A 13,381-nucleotide genomic window follows, 5' to 3' on the forward strand; every position below is an offset into this window, starting at 1 on the left:
TTTTTGACAGTTCATACATTAACAGTTTAAATAATGACCTCTGTATAACGACGATCGTTTAAATATGTTTTGCGCATTCGTTACATATTATTATTCATAATATCAATAGTTTGTACATAGGGAAGAATTTAAATCGTTGTGTTTATGATTTCAAAAAAAAATTTACATGTACGGAATATTTTTATACCATGTATATATACATAGTATATTAAGTTTAGTCCCAAGTTTGTAACGCTTAAAGATATTGATGCTACGAACAAAATTTTGGTTTAGGTGTTCATAAAATTACCTAATTAGTCCATTTCCGTTTGTCTGTCTGTTTGTCGTCTGTCATCACGATTACTCAAAAACGAAAAGAGATATCAAGCTGAAAATATTATAGTGTGCTTAAGATGTAAAAAGTGAGGTAAAGTTCGTAAATGAGTAACGTAGGTAAATTGGGTCTTGATATCGTAAACCGTTAGAGATAGAACAAATGTTTAAATATAAAAAATGTTCCTTATCAAAAATTAAACAACTTTTGTTTGAAACATTTTCTTGTAAACATCACTGTTTACCCACGAGGGCGCTAATTAGGTGCAAATTTTGTAGTACGTATTAATATGGGAATATCAGTTTTGTGTGTGTGGTTAAATAAGAGTGGAAATCTTTCTTTATTTACGTGACGTTAAAAAACAAACGATTGCGTCTTCAAAACTGTCTTTACATGGTATTTTAACAATTAACTCAGTCAATTGTTTGTTTTCACTTGTTAAATTTAAATACACTTTTTTTTGACAAATGACAGGTGTAAAAGAATTGTTCTTTTGTAAACAATTGAGTATTTTCATGAATTTTAAATCCATTGAATATAAATATAACTTTTTTACTATTTTTTAAAACTTTTAATTGTTTTTGGGACTAAATTTTCTTTTTTCTTCATAATTATTTAAATTATTTTTTGTCTAATAAAATTAAATAGAATATCATGGTAATTAAGAAAAAATTAATGCATCTTTGAAATCGACCTCTCAGGGGCATACCTATCCCCTTTTTTGGGACGGTAGTTGGAAGTTTTAATCATTTTTTTACAAATTACAGAAAAACTATGCTTCAAATTAAACAAAAATTCCAAATAAAAGTTCTAGCTGAAGTATTTGTGTATATTTTCGTTCTTTACGACTTTCTAGCTTCAAAATTGACAGAGATATGCCAATTTTAAAATAGAATTTTTTTGCTCATTCAATCAAATGAAAAAGTATTCATCTTGTAAACCGTTAGAGATAGAACAAAAAGTTTAATCGTAGAAATTACTTATAAACAAATTAATAACTTTTATTTGAAGCATTCTTCCGTAAATATCACTGTTTGACTGTGAGGGCGCAACTTAGGAAAATACTTTCGATGTCCATTTTCTCCATAACTATATAAATATAGTTTAACAACATAAAGAAGTGTGTTTCAAAAATTTCGAAATTTTTGCAAGAATTTTTTTTTTCTCAAATGTCTCACAAAGCCACTAGTTGAAGTTAACCTGAAAAAAATTAATAACACACTTTTTTATAGTTTTGGAGAAAATGGAAACCAAAGTTTTTTCCTAAGTTGCGCCCTTACGGGTAAACAGCGATGTTTACGAAAGAATGATTCAAATAAAAGTTGTTAATTGTTGTATAGGAATAACTTTTATATTTAAACTTTTTCATTTGATTCAATGAGCAAAAAAATTTAATTTTAAATTGGGCATATCTCGGTCAACTTTGAAGCCAGTCGAAAAAAAAAAAACGAAAATGTACACAAATACTAAAGCTAAAATTTTTTAAATTTTTGTTTGTTTGATGCAGTTTTTTTTTTTTTTTTTTTAATTTGTAAAAAACTGATTAAAACCTCAAAAAAAAATGGGTTGGGTACGCCCCTGAGAGGTCGATTTTTTTTACGAAGTGTTTACAACCTAATAAACAACTTCTGGGCCACAATTTTTAAGATACTTACCGAAATTCGAAATTTAAACTCAGCCTATTACAAATTGACAAATAGGGCCGATTCTTAAAATTTTGTCAAGTGTCAGAGATGATTAGAGAAATCAAAAAAAAAAAATTTTACGCTGACATACACATCATCATGAAGGTTATAAAGAAGGAAAACGACCGCTACGTGTTAAAGCATTAGCGCATCTGTCCTTGAAAATTTGTAGAATTTATAGTTCATTTTTCAGCCACCAGCCGCGCTGTCATCATGAAGTAGTATCTGCGAAGTTAGCTGTTTATGAGTACAAGTAGATGAAGTTAGTTGCATAATGTACAAATTGATATATCATTTCAAATTAGAGCACAACAGCCCGCTTTTATTGATACTATTTAGCGGTCGCAGCGCCTCACTTATTTTATCCATATTTCGGGGACAATATTTTCTATAGCGATCGTTCTCTTTCTTTATAACCTTCATGCACATCATCATGAAATTACATCCTTAGAAAAAGTTGCTTAGAACACTTTTTTATACCCATATATACGGTTTTCATGACAAAATAAGCATTTTTAATTTGTTAATTATTTTGGTCTTTACTCAAAATTTTTACAAGTTTATTGAAATAATTTAAGTGTTATGTATTCAAACATTTCAAGAAATTTAATAATTTTGAGTAAAGACTAAAATAATTAAAAAATTAAAAATGCATATTTTATCATGAAAACCGGTATATGGGTATTCAAAAATGTTCTAAGCAACTTTTTCTAACAGTTTTTTTTCGATATCTCTAACCTTTTTTGATGCTAGACAAAATATTAAAAATCAGCCCTATTTGCCAATTTGTAGGAGACTGTGTTTAAAGTTCTGATTTCGGTTAAGTATCTTAAAAAATGTAACTCATCACCCTGTATGATTGTCCAAATTGATATTCCTGTAATTAACGAAAAAATGAGGTTGTCTGCATCTTAAATGCGACACACTGTATAATGTATAAGTAATACTAATATGCACAATGGCGGTAGACCAAGCACATCATGTTTCACGTCACGTTATTATCATATAGGATCACTTTTATTTATTTATAACCCTCTAACCAAAAAAGTGGTGTTATTAGTTTGACCACTAAGTGTGCCTTTGTCTGTGGCATCGTATCGCCCAAACGGATGAACCGATTTGGATTTTTTTTTATTTCGTTTGAAAGGTAATTTAATGGAGATTGTTCTCTGTTACAAGTGTGAGTTTAGGGTTCCGTACCAGAAATTCCTGGGATTTTTTAAGATTTTGTTAAACTTCACTTGTATTTAAAAATCATTTGTTAAAATTTAATTTTAATCTAATTTAGTTATTTTATGTATATCAAAGAATTTGTTAAATTAATTTTATGTGCAAAATCACTTTCATGAATATACCCAATTCTTAAATAAATATAATGGTAGGGGAGCTGAAAAGAAATTTAAGGGTAGGAACACAATTATTTTGTGTATGAAATGTGTACAATCTTTTAGGATATTTGAACGGCTCGAATACTCAGACCTGGTCAAAGAGTAATGGGATCTCGCCAAAAATATTTTCGAACCATTTGGAAATTTTAAAACGTTCCTGATTATTTAATCGAGTCTTTATGGCTCATGTTGACGCTTGAGGCTGAGCTTGAGTATCAAACATATTTCAACTATCAAATAGAGTAGCGCATATATTGATATATAAGTCTTTTATGCCTCATTTTTTTATTATTTGCGCCTCACCTATTATTTTTTTAATCTGATAAACCCACAATTGATAACCATATTCACCAGCTGTTATGGATTATCATTACGTTTTATGCGTTTTAATATATACAGGACATTACTTTTAGTGTTTATATCTTGACATATCGACTTTCGATGTTAATGAACTTTTTTGTCGCTCATTTTTACAATTTGACGCTAACTCTATTATTGTCAGCTAGGTGAGGCTAGGGATGTGATTTTACCAGTAAAATATATTTTTTACTTAATTTATCAATAAACTGCTGGTAAATTACCGGACAATTAAACAAATAAGTTTTTAATGCCAACTAGCATATCTAAAACGTATGATCGGAGCTATGAAGCATAACGCGGGATATATAAATATTAAATGAAATTTTGTATTCCTTCTTCTAGTTTTATAATTCAAAATTGAATTGAATAAATAATTTAACTTGATAAAATAGTCAAATGAATTTAGGATAGATGAATTTGACGGGGAATTGTTAGGATTTACATTACTGGGTGGTAATTTTTCTAAAATTGGAAGTAGAAAGAGAAAACATTTTTTTAATAAACATTTTGTAAAGGTCATATATTATTTTTAATGTTACAGGTTTTCATGTGACCATTCAGAACATGTTTAGCAGAAAAACCTCTTCCACATTTATTACAAACAAATGGTTTTTCTCCTGTATGAATTCTTAAATGCACTTTAAGATTATCCTTTCTATTAAATAACTTGTTACAATATGTACATACAAGGTTCCATTCACCTACGACAATAAAAAAAAAACATTGTTGTTAGTGATCTAAATTGATTATCATACCTATTAAGCATACCTGAATGAACTAATTGATGTTTTTGTAAATACTTTTTAGTTTTACATCGTTTATCACAATAACTGCATGCAAATTCACCGTCTGTGTGTTGAGATAATTTATGTTGCTTCAAACCCCCTATCCATTTATATTTTGCATTACAAATATCACATTCGTATTTCTTTTCCTTTGAATGTTTGGTCATATGAAATTTCAAATGACAACTGTCTTTAAATTTTGCATCTGAAAATTATTATAGAAAAAGTCAGTAACACACTTCAGGCTTCATGAAATTAATGTAGGCGCTAAATAGAGTTGAATGTGCAAAATCCGATGACCATATTTTGTCAATTGATTCTTGTTCAGAAAAGCTTATAGATTAATATTCCGGATGTTGCCAGAAACCCTTTTGGTCCAATTTTTGTATAACTCTCCCCGTTCCACAGAAACAGTTAAATGTAATTTTTTTTAACCAAATAATGCTACCGGGGGTTTTTTTGGGTAATTTTATGTCAGAAAAGTTCCTTGTTATTTTTCCCTAAAGTTCACCGTTTTTTGAGTTATTAACAGTTTAATGTTTGGAAAAACTCCAGGAAAGTTATTTTTAAAGTTGAAAGTTAATAAAAATAAATTTAATTTTTGAGCTTTTCAAAATCTTAAAATCATCTTTGAACATCTTTTATAAAGTTTTGAAGAGTAATTACAGATTGTTTGATTTTAAAGAATCAATTTTTAATTGTTAAAATTTATAAATTATGAATTTTTAAAAGTGTTATAATATATAATAGCTTATTTTATTTGTATTCAGATATCACCGTGGTGAAAAAAATTTGAAGAAAGAATAAGTCTTAAAAACTCTGAATTTCTAAACATTTTTGGACTGTCTAATTCAGAGTTATTCAGACTTATTCAGTCTGAATTAGACAGTCCAAAAACGTTTAGAAAATCATAGTTATTCAGACTTCCTAAGACTTATTCAGACTTCCTAAGACTTTCTCAAAGTTTCTAAGACTTTTTAAGACTTACTAAGATTTATTCCACGAGTATGACAGAGTACATGCGTTAAGCAATGCATCTAAGTAAAATACGGTGAACTTTGCTCAAAAACGGTGAACTTTAGGAAAAAAGCACAAGGCATCTTTTTGACGTAAAATTACCTAAACAAATCTCGGGTAGCTAAAATACGTGGTTGAAAAAATTGACATTTAACTGTTTCTGGGGGAGGAGAGTGATATACAAAAATTGTACCAATAAGGTTTCTGGCAACATCCAGAATATTAATCTATAAGCTTTTTTGAACAAGAATCAATTTACAAAATGCGGTCCTTAATTTTGCACACTAAACTCTATCTAGCACCAGTTCCAAATAATAAAATATTTACCACATAGTTTACACTGATACGGTTTTTCTCCGGTATGAGTTCTAGTATGACTGGTCATATTACTTCGATCTCTGAATGATTTCCCACAATAGGCACATAAGTAACCTTTTTCTTTATGAATCTTTAAAAAAAATTACATTTTTACGATAAAAAATTATGTTTATCTCAGAGTCGGATTATTCATAAAGCTAAGTATTTATTTTTATTAATAAAGATCCTACTAATATTATAAATGTGAAAGTTTTTCAGAATGTATGGATGTTCGTTACTCTCTCGCGTAAAAACTACAGAATGGATTTTAATAAAACTTTTTAACAATATAGCTCATAAATCGGAATAACACATAGGCTATAACTTATATATAAGAGCAGTTATCCGCCTGTTTCGCTGAACGATTTCGATTTTAAAAGAAAAAAAATTTGGTTCATAATAGCTGGGTACATCTACCGTATTTTGATAATCAATACAGAAAATTTTGGGAGAAGGCGAATTTTTTTTAATAGGTTTGTTTCTTTCGTTGTAAAAAACAAGGAAAATGAATTTTCCGATTCTGGAACGATTCGACCTTTCCTGCTATCGAACTCTGAACATAACAAAATAACTTCAAAATCTCAAGGAAACCGCAGTAACATCATATTTTCAACTTTCTCTGATAACGGTTTCAAAACTGAAGGAATTGAGTTGAAATTCTGGAAAAAAAATGCAACTTATGATCGTTAAAAAAAGTGTAAAAAAATTTAGCCCGATACATAACCTCAATGTTGAGAAAAACGAATTTTTCTGACCGTTGAAAAAATCGTTGATCCTATCCAAAAGTATATAAAAAACCTGCAATTTAAAAAAAAGGTTAAATTCAATGATTTGCCTGAACTGTACGAGCTGTTAAAATTTTTAAGAAAAATTAGTTTTTCTCAAAATTAAGGTTATGTATCGGGCTAAAATTTACCACGCCTTTTAACAATCATAAGTTACGCCTATTTGCAGAATTTCAACTCAATTCCTTCAATTTTCGAAAAGTTACCAGAGAAAGTTCAAAATATGAGATTTCTTGATTGAAGATCCTTTTGTTTTTCTATTTAATCGTTTAAAAATGGAATACAAGAACCAAATAATTTTAAATTTATTTTTTATGCATAGGAAGTGTGGCAAAATTATTGATAGAACATACATTTCTGCAATTTCGTCGAATAAGTGCAGAAAGAAACTTCCCGAAGTTAATGATTTGGCATATTTTGAAATTCACCCCACTTCTTCCATTATTTCTGCAGATCAAGATATAAGTATTACAAAATCATCTATTCAGAGAATATTATCAAAACGAAATAAAAAATTGGTGGTCCCATTTAAAATAAATTAGTTTTGGTACAATTTAACTCTTGTTGAATGAAAGTGATATTTCAGATACTTCAAAGAGGAACTTGGTGGTTTTTTAAATCGCACGTGAGGCAGCACCTTTTTGCTCTTTAATAAGTCGGATATGAACGTTCTAACTAATTTAGTATGGAAGTTACAGCCTTTTTTCGACACCTCTATTTGCACAAAAATTTCCAATAAATATCGTTTATCTAGAAAACTTTAAAGATTAAGGGGGGTCAATTTATTATAAAAGATACTCATAATTATTGACTTAAGCGGGTTATATAAAAATAAAAAGGGCATTCCATTTGAAATAACGATGCTACGGTCAATTTTCGGTATAATCGGAAGTGTCAAATCTGAAAATATTTTAGGCGGATATATCCCAAGCAGTTATGGTGGAATACCAATTTTCAGATTGCTATTATGTCAGGTTCTTCAGAAACTTCTAATGGGCGGTCACCGTGGGACACCCTGTATAGAAGAAGGTGATCTTGTTGGTGAAACCAATGAAAACTTATAGCGGTGGGAAAGATATTTCTCATGTATTCTCAATGCAAACAAAGAACATAATGAACAACTTCATGCACAAAATCAAGAGTTTTGCGCAGGACACCCCCACTGCAACAGAAATTAAAAACATTATACATAGGCTGAAAAATAATAAATCATCAGGACAAAACGGTATACCTTCAGAAATGTTAAAATATGGAGGGAATCCATTACAAAATATAATTAGTGAACTTATATGTGAAGTGTGGAAACAAGAAACGATGTCATCGAGATGGATTGAAGCACTGCTATTACCCTTATTTAAAAACGGGAATCGAACAATATGTGAGAACTACAAAGGAATTGCATTGCGAGATATTACCTACAAAATATTGGTCATAAAGATAAGGGATAGACTAGAAAAAGTGATTAAAAATAAAATAGGGGACTATCAGTGTGGTTTTCGTGGGAACAGGTCAACTATTGATCAAATTTGTATAATAAAGCAGATAAAAAATAGCAGTTACAATCAAAATTTCTCACTACACATTTTGTTCATTGATTTTAAACAAGCATATGGCTCCGTTAATAGAAAAAAACTTTACGAGGCTATGGAAGAGTTAAATATATCAGCAAAATAGAGTACTTTCGGTACTGAAAAATAAATTATGAAATTAGATAAAAATTAAAATTTACGTAGAAATATACTTAAATATTCTGATTTCGAGTCATAAAAGCACATTATTGTTTTATTATATTAAATTAAAAGTCGTTATTTTTTTTAATCTGTATATCTGGTAACCTAAAACACGAGCCGCCATGATGTGACATCATATAGGAAAACTGTTGTATTTAACAATATTACGTCACCAAAATAGCTGATAGCGTTTTTGAGAGAGTAAAAAAGGTTTAAAATTTAAGTTAATTTTGTGGCAAAAAAGGGTGTTAATTTTGCCGAAATTTATTTTTTGTGACTTTCTATTAAAAAAAATCAACATTTTGAAGTACTTTTTCAAACATAATAGAATACCCTATTTTGATAGCGTTCGTAAAAATGACACATAACGAAACCAAAAACAAAATTCTGGCTGATGGCCACGTCTCAAGAAGATTTTACGTTAAAAATGGGCTAAGAGAAAGAGATTCGCTAGCTACTAGGCTATTTAATATAATGTTAGTGGTAATTAGAGAGAGTGGGATTAGTTAAGTGGTAATTAGAGACAGTAGGACTAAGACAAAAGGGACAGTGTATGACCATCGAAACTAATGCTTGACTTATGCAGACGACATCACAATAATGGCAAGAACCAAAGAAAATCTTGTAGCCGCTTTTAAAAACCTTGAACGGGCAGCAAGATCAAAAGGGTTGGTTATTAATGAGAACAAAAGTATATAATATAATTTCGACTAACAAGCAACTCATCGGATACTTGTAACCCGCTAAAGGTTACAATAAATAACGACACGATTACTATATGTAACCAGTACGACGAATTACCAAAAATCAAAGAGAATAGCGAAATGTTCTAGAAGCCTTAGAGCATAGAGGCATTCTAAGATTATGTCTGCAAACACAAAAATTATAGAGTATACAAATTAATAATTCGCCCAACGATAACGTATGGATCCGAGTTATGGAAATTGAATTAAAAAGAGAAGGATATCCTTAATATATGGAAACGAAAAATATTAAGAACTATATTTGGAGGAAGAAAAGTGGCGCTAATTTTTTAAACTGCCTAATGGCGCTAAATTTGTTAATCCGCCTCTGATTTACCCACTGAATTAAAAATAATACCTGCATATGTTTTCGACAAGCTTCAACATTATTAAATGTTTTTCCACATTTATCACAAACATTATGTTTTTGTTTATGTTCTATTAAATTAGTAAAACAACCACAATCTTTTAAACACCATTTACAAACACTGGGTCCAGAACAATGAGTTTTAAAATCTTTTCCTCTGTTAAAATCTGTTTTACAAAACTCACACTGTACCACCGATTTTGAATGAACGTCTTTGGCATGATCAAACAATTTAATCGTACTTGTAAAACTCGCTTCACAATCTGTACATTTATAATTCACTACTTTACTACTTTTTTTAGAATTTGAACTACTGTGAGGAAAATCGTCTGTGTCCTCCTCTATTAGAATGTATTCAACTGGATCTGTGGAATAATTAATTCTGGGATAGTAATGATTAAAATCATGCTCTTTATTATCGTCATCATCATGAAAATCAAAATCATTATCTAATATTTCATATAGTACAATTGTTTCTTCTTCTTTTATTTTATTTTGTGAATTTTCAACTAAAGTTTGTAAACGTTTTTCTGATGATATACATTTGAGTTTAAGTTTGTAACTTTGTACTAAATGTTGCGAACATTGAAGGCATAAGTTTTTAGGCAGGGAATCATTTTCGAAAATCTGAAATTAAAAAAGGAAAATTGAAAGAAAATATAACGAAAATTTGTTTTTTATTTATAACTTACGTTAACAGAAGCACATTCTTTTAACATTTCCTGATATGTTTTATCTTCTAAATTAAAAATTTGAAAAACTGAAATTAAATGTTCCCTCTTCTCTAAACATATTCTACACAAAATTGGAAAATCAGTTAGTTCAATACTTTCTTCCATTGTTTTTCAAAATTTATTTTCCCACTTTCTTTATTTACGAACACATGTAGGGTAAAGGCGGCAACAGTGGCTATAGCGGGAACACTGGTGCAATAGGCATTGCTTAAAAACCATAAGAGATAACGTTTTATCTCTTTCATGCTTTAGACGGCCTTTCTATGCGTAGAATATCTACCGCCTGCGCCTGCAATGTAAATAAGTCGTGTTATGAGTGTTTCTTTGTTTTGACGATAAAAAAGTGAATTTTAAGGCAAGATATACTTTGAATTTATTCGCGAAAATTTCGTTATATCAAGGTATTATTAGTTTTGCTGGAAAGTAAGTTTAATTGAAATTATTTTGGTAAATACTGAACTTCGACTCACGCAAAACTGCGGCGCGTGGTGTAGCTTAATTCCAAAATGGCGGTTTTGTACACAGTGGCTCAAATCACTTGAGGTCACAGTGGTTCATGCCCCACTGTGTACTTACTATGTCTACTAATAATAACATTACTTTAGCCAGAAGCCAGAAAAAATGTTGAGATTATTTTAAATACTGTGCGTTACTCTTTTACGGATTATAAGTACGAAAGAATGCCGAAGGTTCTTTTCAATAATTTAAAAATGCCAGATTTATGGAAAATCGAAATGGCAGATAAGAACTGGCTTTAAAATTTTAAAAGTTGAAATCCAGTACTTACTTTAAGAAAACTTGAGTGCAGTCTCGCAAGAGCAACGGCATTCAATAGAACAAAAGTAGAAAGATTCTATAACAACTTATAAAACCAAATGAAAAGGAGTCCAGCATTTGCAGAGAGAACAAGAATATTTATTCTGGACGATACTTCTACAACCACGATTCAAAAACCGCAGAAAGTAATCGCACCAAAAGGTCGTAAAAATATAGGTAAAGTAACAAGTGGTGAAAGAGGCACAAATGTTACCACCTGTTGTATTATCAGTGCGAGTGGAGTAGTGATGGTATTCCCTAGAAAAAACTAGATGGATTTTATGATAAAGAATACACAACCGGGTACTCTTGGGCTTGTAACTCCAATAGGGTGGATGAACTGCCCAATTTTTTCCAGAAGTAGACACTTTATTTCAGCAAACTAATAAAACTCCAGAAAATGAATAAATAAAGACTGCTTAAAATACAAAAACAGCATTATTATTTTACTTATATTATTGGTGATTCGCTGTGAACTTGCCTGATTCACTGTAAAATGAGGGCCTATTCACTGTATCCGACACCCAGTACACAGTGGTTCAAAACGATTTTTTTTTTAAACACTGCCTATCTCCCAATATATTACTCTGTTGAACTAAATCGAATTAAATAATCAATATATATTAGTTACACTATACACTACTCCTATTTGCATCTTCCTAGCAATCTTCTAAGTCAAGTGAGGGGTGCTTGAAAAAAGTGAACCACTGTTGCCGCCTTGACCCTAGTCTTACGTCAGTAAAATCTTAAAAAAAAAACAGCTAAAATCACAAAACGCCATGTAAAGATACTTTTTTGGTATGTTATTTGGACCTCTTGTCGGTACGGAAGCCTGAATGGCTCACAGTCAATTTATGAGAAAGTGGCGCTACACTAGCTTATTTTTTAAATGTGTACTACCCACAAGTATTCGCGATTAACTGTACCTATAGATGGCACTGCCAGCCTTTCAATAGGGCCGACAAGAGTGATTGTTATTTAAATGTTTTTAAACAAGCAAGTGATTCAAATATTTGTTAAAATTATAAAAACAATTGGAAAATGTATTCGAAATTTAATATAACTTCTGAAGATATTTTGTCATTGTCACGTGTGACGGCGCGGCCTGTGGTGAATTTTGTCTGCGAACGAAAATAGTGTTAAAAATCCAAGCTTCTTGCACGTCTAAAAACAAAATATGCATCAGAAACACATATGATTCAAGTGAAAATCGAATTTTCCGGCAATATGAAAAAAATTGTTTGTTTTTGCTCTTGTGTGGCCGGGGCGGGAAATCAATGCAAACGTTCCTACGCCACTTTGTTTTCTTTGAACAGGTAAAATTTTAAACAATAATTAATAATTGCGATAATGAGCCATTAAGATGCTACAATGTTTATATTAATTTTCAATAATTTAACCAATTATTATGCATGCTTATTAAGTTTATGTCCCTTTTATTTTGTAGGCACACACTCGAATATCTGAAGCAGCTTAGTTGTGCTGATATAAGATATAAATGGGGACAACTGAAAAAAAAAACTGTTGAATCTGAACGAGTCATGCCATGGTATTAAATTGGATACCAACAGGGAAAATTGACAGTTGGAATCGCAATGGCTTTCAGTCGTTTCAACACTGTGTTTTCATCTAAAAATTTATCGTAACATTGTAGATGTTGTTATCAACCATTTTTATTCATTTAAAACATTAATTCTTACCTATAAAGTGAAAATTCTCTTTTTTGAAATGCTCACTGCATACTCGCATGCTGGGCTTGCACTCTTTAATTTTCAAATTAAAGAGCCTAGATTGCTTAAAATTTTCGTCCGGTGGAAAAAGGTGGAAGCTTACACTATCTAAATTTGTTTGCGGACACCCACTTACACAGCATTTTTGATTTATTTTAATTTATTCATTTTTCTAAAATGTAATCAAAACGGTAAACAATCACTCTTAATGTTTCTACAGAAGTTCACTTGGCGGCGCCACGAGATTTGTTAATTGCGAATAAAACTAACTTTTAAAAAGCCACTAGTTCACTTGCAAAAAGTGCACTTGTGACTTGTGGTATTATGGAAACGAACCTTTTTGAAGATGTCGGTATTTGTCATGTGCAGATTTCTAATTATAACGTCATAATAAAAATTTAATAAAACTTTTAAGGGTTAGAAATTAGAAATGTGCAGATTCAAAAGAAAGATATCAACAATTAAAGCATTATATTTTTTAAATAATACTAAAGAAAATTTTGAACTATCTACATAAGACAAATTATAAACATTATCATATTATTATTAAATTCAGACAAATAATTATTAA

General features: G+C 30.3%; 1 protein-coding gene across 1 annotated transcript; it reads right to left on the minus strand.

Moving 5' to 3' along the window:
- Nucleotides 1–4,262: 4,262 nt before the first annotated feature.
- LOC123293104 (zinc finger protein 91-like) lies at nucleotides 4,263–10,440 on the minus strand. The gene is made up of 5 exons (XM_044873819.1): nucleotides 10,223–10,440; nucleotides 9,522–10,157; nucleotides 5,876–5,996; nucleotides 4,515–4,736; nucleotides 4,263–4,447 (listed from the first exon to the last, which is right to left on the minus strand). Exons 1-5 carry the CDS (start codon nucleotides 10,367–10,369, stop codon nucleotides 4,263–4,265), a joined length of 1,311 nt encoding a protein of 436 aa, XP_044729754.1. The 5' UTR covers nucleotides 10,370–10,440.
- Nucleotides 10,441–13,381: the final 2,941 nt, after the last annotated feature.

The sequence above is a fragment of the Chrysoperla carnea genome, chromosome 2, assembly GCF_905475395.1.
Source record: "Chrysoperla carnea chromosome 2, inChrCarn1.1, whole genome shotgun sequence".
Taxonomy (NCBI): domain Eukaryota; kingdom Metazoa; phylum Arthropoda; class Insecta; order Neuroptera; family Chrysopidae; genus Chrysoperla; species Chrysoperla carnea.